This window comes from Ruditapes philippinarum, unplaced genomic scaffold (genome assembly GCF_026571515.1).
Source record: "Ruditapes philippinarum isolate M1 unplaced genomic scaffold, ASM2657151v2 ctg9536_1_1_1_1, whole genome shotgun sequence".
Taxonomy (NCBI): Eukaryota; Metazoa; Mollusca; class Bivalvia; order Venerida; family Veneridae; genus Ruditapes; species Ruditapes philippinarum.
The window spans coordinates 16,925-26,037 of NW_026860847.1; the positions used below are offsets into that span (position 1 = coordinate 16,925).

Genomic DNA, 9,113 nt, shown 5'->3' on the forward strand with positions numbered 1-9,113 from the left:
TATTACACAAATAAATCTGACTGTCGAGTAGTGGAATATATACATGTCGGACTGTTCTGGCGAGAAGATTTTCGCTGAATTATTTGCATCAATGTTAAACAACAGGTTTATCGTGAACAAAATACCTCGAAATGAATGAGGATTTCTAACCAAAAATTGAAATTCTAAATTTAGAATTAATTGATTTTATTCAGGGTGTATTCGTATAACTTCCCGTGGTGCCGGTTTAGAGTGTGAGAGGTCTGGAGTTCAAATCCAAGTCGAGGCAACTATTTATTGTTTTATTTTTTTTTTTGTGTCTTTTTTAAGAAAGTAGCCAAGATATGCATAGATAAAGTGTGACTGTCATAAACAAATGAGCATAAATGATGTTTTGATACAATTCTAGTCATGCAAAATTTCGTATGTATCAAACTCAAACTGTTATAGTTAACAAAATTCTAAACGCAGTCGCTGCATCTCGTTGCTCTGCAAGATGAATTGTAGTATATAAAAATAAACTTATACAGGAAAATACATACAGATATACATTACGATATAGATTGCAAAGATCAGAAAATACCACAGAGCTTATAGCCCTTTGATTTTACTAAGTTGATATTATTGGTTTGAACTAGTGGAAGCGACATGTAAGCTTTAACTAGATCCTTGTTTATATTGAAACAAAAATGTATCATTATTATAAAATTTTGATTACCATCATTAAACAAAATGCATTATTCAAAGAATATTATTATATTCATTTTCATTGGCGTTTTTGTATTTGATAGTTTGATAACAATAATAATGACACATATAAAATATCAATTTTCATGAACCGTATTTTAAGGTATTTTCATGACAAAAGTTTCGTTTTGGAATGTGTTTTAATTGCACGTTCTATCTTTGTCTTAGCATTTTTATTTTATAAGCCTAACCTTTTACAAAGAGCTTAATAATTATGATGGTTTTCAAACTATGTAAAAATTGAATATTTCATTGTCTGTCACTGAAAAAAATGACAACAGATAAGATTTTTTTCGGCAGATTTTTTTTGATTGCGTTGGCCTTGAGATACCTCCTCTCTTATCCCTTACGGAACATAGTGTCAGCTAATGTTAACCTTGTCTTATTTAATTTTTTCACTACTATCTCATAGTATTGTTCCATCGTGAAATGAATAAAGGTCCTGATAATTAATTTTTAGGTCCTACCTATCTAATTTAATGACATGAAGTGGAAAATCCATTTTTGTGTTGGTCTTCTTGACAGAACTAAAAGTGGACATCTATGACAGTACTAACTTACATAACAAAATTTTGTATCGGTCTACGGAGATCTTGTTGATTCTTTATGCACAAAAGTTTGCAGAAATAAGCCATTGCGAATCTTCACCCCTTTAATGTAATTTATGTCAACCACATGTATAGTTTCTGTAACAGTTTCTGTTTAAGTTCATATACCTCCAACATCCAGCTTTTATCTTGTGGCTTTTATCTTGTGAACGTTTCCAATTGCCTCCGTGGTCGAGGGTTTAGAGTCGATGACTTCTGATCCAGTTACCTGTCTGGCGTGGGTTCGATCCTTGGGAGATACTTTGGTAGTTTAGCACGGAGGAAGGTAGTTTAGTACTGGTGTAACTCTTCAGGAACGATGGTTAGAAAACTACTCGCCTATATGACTGAAATACTGTTGAATGAAACAAACAAACTTGTGAACGTTTCCAGAATAATTTTAGTAATAACACAATACAAATTAAATACATAATACAAGCCATCATATGCAAGGACTATTGTATGGTTGTTTATGATTTTAGTTTAAATCAAAGTTTTAGGACTGATTATCATATTTTCATGTCATATTTTATATAATTTAATATTATTTCATATTTTTATGAACATTTTCGTTTTTGTAATTGCATATTTCATCATCTCCTGCTGCTGCTGCTGTTGTTGTTGCTTTTGCTGTTGTTTTTGTTGTTAGTTAGTTTGGAGGGGGCGGGTAAACTACATCGTATGACGGAGGTGGTGGAGGGTAGACATCAGAATACTGAGTTTGCTGCAGCATTTGTTGTTGTTGTTTTTGTTCATTTAGCTGTTTTTGTAGTTCAAGCTGTTGCTGCAGTAAGCGGTTTTCTTTCTCTAGATCATCAACTCGGTTATTTCTCATCTTTGGTGCCGGTAGAGATCTTGTTATCTGAATTGTACTCATTTGATTGGACGTCGTTGTTGTCTCACCTGGTAACTGACCGGTATTAATAAGCGTCATTTTCCCGCGTCTGTTACGTTTCATGACAACACCGAAGTAGGAGCTATAAGTACACACCGTACACATTGAGAATATTGTCGCGAATAGTCCCAAGATGCATCCAACTAGAATGAGAGTTGCCAGGAGCTGTCTTTTTTTCATTAACTCTTCTTCATCATCTTTATCATCATCATCATAGTCATATGTTGATAATCCTTTACTGATTCCCCCAACACCAGCAAATATAGAGCCTATAAAACAACCCATGATTGTAAACGCTGCCAGAAAATATTGGCCCTGAATCTGGAAACAGAATTATAAATATTTACTTTAATATTTTAAAATAATATGTTTTCCACTTATTTATCTGCTTGAAAGACTACTTCAGTGTAGTGACCCAATTGAGAATGTGACAAAAGTCAAGTCGAAATATACTAAGTTTTGCTTAAACGCTGAAGACTTTATAACCTGCCATAATGTTCAACTCATTCACACCTTTGATTTATAGCGTAGAAGGTCACAAACGTAATAACGTAATAAACTACTATAAATATGTTCAAAATGAAAAAGTAAAAATCATATATAATACTTACTTCGATGGTACGAAATAAATAATATAATCAAACCAATTTGTGAGAAATTGAAAAGGAACGTAAATTCAGATGAGGCAAACTATTCTCTGGCAGTTATACCTTTTGGAGTCGCAAGTATGAAAATGCTAGTTATTGCTTAATCAACGGACATAATTGCCGTTTTTGTGCATTGTTGCATTTACGCATCTGCGTATTGTACAGGTTTATAACACATAAACCACAACAAGTGGAATAAAGTAAGCGGATGAATTTCATTAAATAGTAGAATTTTATTGACTATAAAGTTTCTCGCTCTTCTATGCTTTTTATTTGTATGTGCACGGTCTCTTATTTCATGCGTTTCGTATGTAATGGAATCGCTTGAAGGACGTTATTTGAGCCGCGTCATGACAAAACCAACATAATGCGTTTGCGACCAGCATGGATCCAGACCAGCCTGCGCATCCGCGCAGTCTGATCAGGATCCATGCTGTTCGCTATCAGTTTCTCTACTTGTAATAGGGTTTGTAAGCGAACAGCATGGATCCTGATCAGACTGCGCAGATGCGCAGGCTGGTCTGGATCCATGCTGGTCGCAAACGCACAATGTTGGTTTTGTCGTGACATGACTCATTTCTTAATGTTGATATCAAGTTGTATGAATGATAAATAATTACTTACTGCGCATCCTACACTTAGTCGTTTTTCGAAAGTGTCCGCACCTGGAGCCTTAAGTAATATGCACGTGCAAATTGCGGTAGCACCTAGATTCTTAGAAGAAGAAGAAAAAAACAATTAATACACTGTAACGTCAGAACAATGATTTTCATATTTGAAATAAAAGATTTAGCGATTCGTTAAAATAATATTATTTTTATTAGGATACATGTATGATTTAAATGGTTTCGATGTTGTTTTAAACAAAAAATGGTTGTAAAAACAGTTCGAATTAAGAAAACAAAAATGCACAGAATCATTTATAAAACAAGCCGTTTAAAATAAATAAATTTTTCTTCACTGGAAAAAAATGCATATTGCACAAACGGATTTATATACAGTTTCATAACGTGTAGATGTTAATGTTCTAGTGATATATTAGATTTGACTTCGATCTAGAATTGACCTTTGATTCAGTATTTACACTATGATACTATTTGCAAGGAAATCTGCACTGGTCTATCAGTATTTTGTCAGCATTGATTTGAAATACTTTAGAAGAGAGAAAAAAACATTCAATGTCAATACCATTATTCCGACTATGAATCCGCCGAGAAAGTATGGTAACCCAGTGCTGTTAGAGCCTGTAATGACGACAGCCGCTATACCTAATGCTAGCAAACTGGCACCAAGGAGTCCCAACATCGCCGTTAATAACCGGTATCTTTTTAACGCCTGCTGGCGACCCTCGTCTGTAACATTTCATTGCACGTCAATATTGTTATGTATTTAAGAAAATAATATCGGTCTGAGGAATGTTAATTTAGCATCATATAAAGAAAACATGATAATCTTGAACGGAAAATATCAATACAAAATGCGTTATTATTGTTGCCTTAAAAGTCTTTGTTTTTATCCCTGTTATCGGAAGTTCATGTATAAAAAAGAACAGTCGCACATACATGCAGTCCCTGACAGTTTAATACCCTTTTTATATGCCTGAAAGAATTTCGGACATATAATGTCCGGCAGTTTGTCCGTCCGTCCCCTCCGTTCGTTAGCTATTCGGTTTCCGGAGCATAGCTTAAGTTCCATTTGGCCCACAATATTCAAACTTCATAGGATGATTGTCCATATTCAGTAAAAGACCCCTATTGAATTTTGGGTCACAAGGTCAAAGGTCAAGGTCACTTTTACCTTAAATCTGAAAACAGTTCCCGCGCAATAACTTGAGTATTTATCAACCTACAGCTGTAGAAATTATACGATGAACAGCCATGTCCATTACATGGTCCCTAATGATTTAAGGGTCATAAGGTTCAATTTGGCCGACACTGTTCAAACTTTATAGGATGATTGGCAATATTGAGTAAAAGACCCCTTTTATTTTTTGGGTCACAAGGTCAAAGGGCAAGGTCACTTTAACCTTAAAACTGAAAATGGTTTTCGCTCAATAACTTAAGTAGTAATCAACCTACAGCTGTAAAATTTTATAGGATGATCAGCCATGTGCAATACATGACCCCTTTCTAGGGTCATGAGGTCAAAGGTCAGGGTCATAATGACCTAATCACTGAAAATTGTTGTTTATGGAGCATAACACAAGTTCCTTATGGCTTACAGTGTTCAAACTTCATAGGATGATTGCCTATGTAGAATAAAAGACCCATATCTATATTTGGGTCACAAGGTCAAAGTTCAATGTCAAATGACCTTTATATTGTTAACAGTTTTACAACTATCACACTTCAAAGGATAATTACTTATATTGAATACATTGATTATATTCCCTAAAAGATTTGCTTATATTACGTTATACCCCTGGCGTCTTTCCGTCCATCCGTAATTATACTTACAAGATAACAACTTGATGGTGGTGCATTGGAAACAGCAACTTTATATATATGAAGGTTCTTCAGCTTTAAAGGTATATTGCTTTTTGAAGGAGGTAGTACTTTATTTTAATGTGTTTATGTATCAATTTCTTTAATTTATGTATACATTGTATTTCCTTCATAAATACAATGAAAGATGGCTATTTTACAGAAGTCACATTTTTTGTTTGTTTATTCATTCAAGACTAACACATTTCCGGCATATAATTCTCCGCCTAGCGGTGCTCCTGTTTTCTTTGTGTATAGTGACAGAATCACAAGACATGTAGTACCATAACGTTGAAATCGGATTGAAGTTATAGTTTCCATATTCGCATGTACAAACACAAACAGTACAGTTTAGGTATTTTCTGAAAAGAGTTTCAATTTCGTGCCGACTAAACGATTTCAAGGTTCATGCAAATAATCCAGAGTTCAGTTCCCTACAATTTCTGTAACTATGGATGAAAAGTTTGTATCAAATTGAAAATGTTTTAATATGTACAGATATTTAGTAAGCCTAAATTGCTTATTCTTTAGTAATAAAGAGGTCGGAAGAACGATGTCTCGAAATTTATACGCCAGTCCTACCGAAGTCTTGGCAATTAAAAATACGGGAAAATTTAATACCCCTACTATTCTATCCCAGCTGTTTATAAACAATGTATGCAATTTGTGAAAAGTAAGGGGATTTATATTTTATATAGTGTGATTAACAAACTAAATGTTTCTTTTATTATTATTTCAATTATTTGGCAATCGTACATTTTAACCAGTCGTATTAAGTTCTTTGATCCACACTGTAATCGGATCGAATTATTTACCACATGTATTATATAGCACATGTATATATTTGGATAGTTAAAGGTTAAGCGGTGTTTGTTTTTTGGTGTTTTAATAAAAGAGACAGTGTACTGTACACACTGTACAATGTTCATTTTGTATATAATATATATAGCATCTGTTATTATGAATTAGAATTTACTTTGTAATAGACTTAAGGCATGTGTATCATGCTTACATCATACCATTGATGTGTTTTGTAGATAACGATTGTTTTATTACTGTTTACGACAAAAGAGTATACCTACCCGCGTTATATATTTTATATGCCTTAAAGAAAAAAAGCCTTTGTATACCACATATCTTTAAAATAATTGATAGGTTATATGATATATAAAATAGATATTTAAGATTTTTATCTGTTATTATACACCCTAAAATCACAAATATGCATAGTTTCTTCGAAGATAGTTGAAAATTTATAATTTCATATTATCTCTGTACCTGTCGAACAAATAATGCCCCGAAAACATACCTTTTTCAAATAAATAAAAGCGGTTTACTTCAAGAAACGTCTGCTTTCAAAAGTAGAATTACAATGAAAAGAAGAAAAAAACATATGTCTCATCAATAAAAGTAAGGTCTTAAGAAACAGTGTAGTAGCCAAAGAAGAGAAAAGGTCAATATTACGGAAGCGTATCAGGGCCTACAGTCGGTGAGATGTTTTGCGCCAAGTCAACTTATTTTTATTCGCATTGGTAAGATGTTTTTGCATTTCTTAATAAAATTAACTGACAAATATGAGAAGCTTTTAGGCATTGCAACTGAATTTTTCTCGATTTGCTTGAAGCTTTTGTCTCTTCGACAAAAATCCTGTCGAAACTTCTTGATTTCACGACTTTGCTGAAATATTTAGTAAGACGCAAAGACGTTACTCGCATTGACAAATAGCTCACGTAATTCAACAAAGTTTTTTTGCAATGATTAAAAACTTCTACGTATTACGTATAAATCATAACGTCTTCTCGGAATGTTTTATGCATTACGTATTAATCATAACGTCTTCATGGAATGTATATGGTCAAAACGAGAAGAAACAAGTTGACATGACGTAAAACTTTTAGATAAGTGGAGGCCCTGATAAGCTTCCGTACAATATGAACTATATATATTAATAAACTTTTATAGAATCGTTACGAACTATAATGTAATCATGTATTGTCTTATTGTAAACAGGCATATAAATTTTATAAGGGGTCAGTATACTCTTCCGTAGTATACTGATGGGCATAATGCCTTTGTTAAACATACAGTTTACCTATCTATATAACTCTACTTGTAAATGATTTTAGAACGCATACGATTGTCTTTGAAATCAACATTTGAGCCGCGTCACGACAAAACCAACATAGTGCGTTTGCGACCAGCATGGATCCAGACCAGCCTGCACATCCGCGTAGTCTGATCAGGATCCATGCTGTTCGCTGTCAGTTTCTCCACTTGTAATAGAGTTGGTAAGCGAACAGCATGGATCCTGATCAGACTGCGCGGATGCGCAGGCTGGTCTGGATCCATGCTGGTCGCAAACGCACTATGTTGGTTTTGTCGTGACGCGGCTCATTTATTGCCAAGTCGGATTTGGATTGTCTATAAAGAAAATGTCACATTCCTATATAAATATTACATTTATCAGTTCAGTAAGCGTCTAATTACGAGTAGTTTTGTGTTTACTTACATGTATCTAAATTGTTCAATTAAAGTTACATTAAATAAATATGTTAAAATATTTTTGCCGGTGGCCTAAAAACCAAGCATTCTACAGTTTCATTAACCTTTTTAACAGTATCGTTGTAAATCTCATCAAATATTGTTCATAAATTAGGATTTTAAATGGAAAACCCCACGGTAACACTAAAGTTCGTATACGAATTTTAACATGCAAATGAGGACTATAATCAGCTCGTGTATGCGCTACGTCACGGAGTTATAGTTGCTATCCGGAACACAGCAAATATAATATTTTCTTGTGCAAACACACTTTTACCGTTAAAGCTTCACGGTGCACTAGGCCTGTGGTTCAGAAAAAATAATCATCTCATAAAACAGATTAAATTTGCATGAAAATATCCGTTACAATGTGGAAATATACCGTTAAATTAGGACTGCTACTTAGTCATGTTTGTTGATTTAATATTGATGTACGGATGATCTGAAGGCGGAGTTTCTCATGCAAACAGAAATTGTACTTCCGAATTCGCAACAATGAGGTTGCACATTTGTATGTTCATTAAACTCATTTTGGTTGCCTGGACACCAAAATAGGATCTGGAGTCGATATGAAACCCAATTTATTAATGAAATGTCGCTATTTCTTTTTTTATGAAATTTATTTAATGTAACTGGCTAATGCAACACCACGAGATACGTACGTTGATTTAAAATATTAAAGTGTATGTTTCAACAACATTTTACCTTATATTCTTCTTTTATTCTTTTCAAAATATTTTTTAAGAAAACAGATCGGCTACAATAACTTCATCTAAACTTTCATTTAATATAATAGTATAATGAATGTAGATGTAATCCCTATTATATTCAATGTATACTGAATTGTGAATTATCAAACAAATTTTATGTATGAATGAAAGAAATTTTACCGTTAGCCATTTGTATAATTATCCTAGATTGTATAAAAATCCAACAAGATTTTTCTTATGTTTGTAGGTATTATTCACAGACACAGAGATATAATTTAAATAAGACCGATTTAACTTTGTTTGTACCAGATCAATATAAGTTAAGCTTTTGCAACAATGGATTTCCATATATAGCCGTAATGCCAAGAGTAGTACATATAAGCTTAATCTACAGAGGATAAAGTGGGTGTAAAGTCCTAAAGTATATTTCGACTACGTTCTGTGTGTTCTTTTTTCCATAACTCGTTTTGCAATCGCCCACAGATACGATGCAAATTATGTATCTGTATTACTCCTCTAGTGTT

The 9,113-nt window shown here is 33.4% G+C and overlaps 1 protein-coding gene across 1 annotated transcript; it reads right to left on the reverse strand.

The window, feature by feature from the left end:
• Window positions 1–203: 203 nt before the first annotated feature.
• Window positions 204–8,844, reverse strand: LOC132713561 (uncharacterized). The gene is made up of 4 exons (XM_060696200.1): window positions 8,770–8,844; window positions 4,044–4,207; window positions 3,480–3,569; window positions 204–2,529 (listed from the first exon to the last, which is right to left on the reverse strand). The coding sequence occupies exons 1-4, from the start codon at window positions 8,777–8,779 to the stop codon at window positions 1,963–1,965; spliced, it is 831 nt and encodes a 276-aa protein (XP_060552183.1). The 5' UTR covers window positions 8,780–8,844; the 3' UTR covers window positions 204–1,962.
• Window positions 8,845–9,113: the final 269 nt, after the last annotated feature.

Excerpts from the sequence above, each read along its gene's own strand:
- LOC132713561 (XM_060696200.1), bottom strand. Across the intron at positions 3,570-4,043 it reads GATTCATAGTCGGAATAATG|AATCTAGGTGCTACCGCAAT; the intron begins GTATTGACATTG and ends TCTTCTTCTAAG. Across the intron at positions 2,530-3,479 it reads GACTAAGTGTAGGATGCGCA|ATTCAGGGCCAATATTTTCT; the intron begins GTAAGTAATTAT and ends TTCTGTTTCCAG.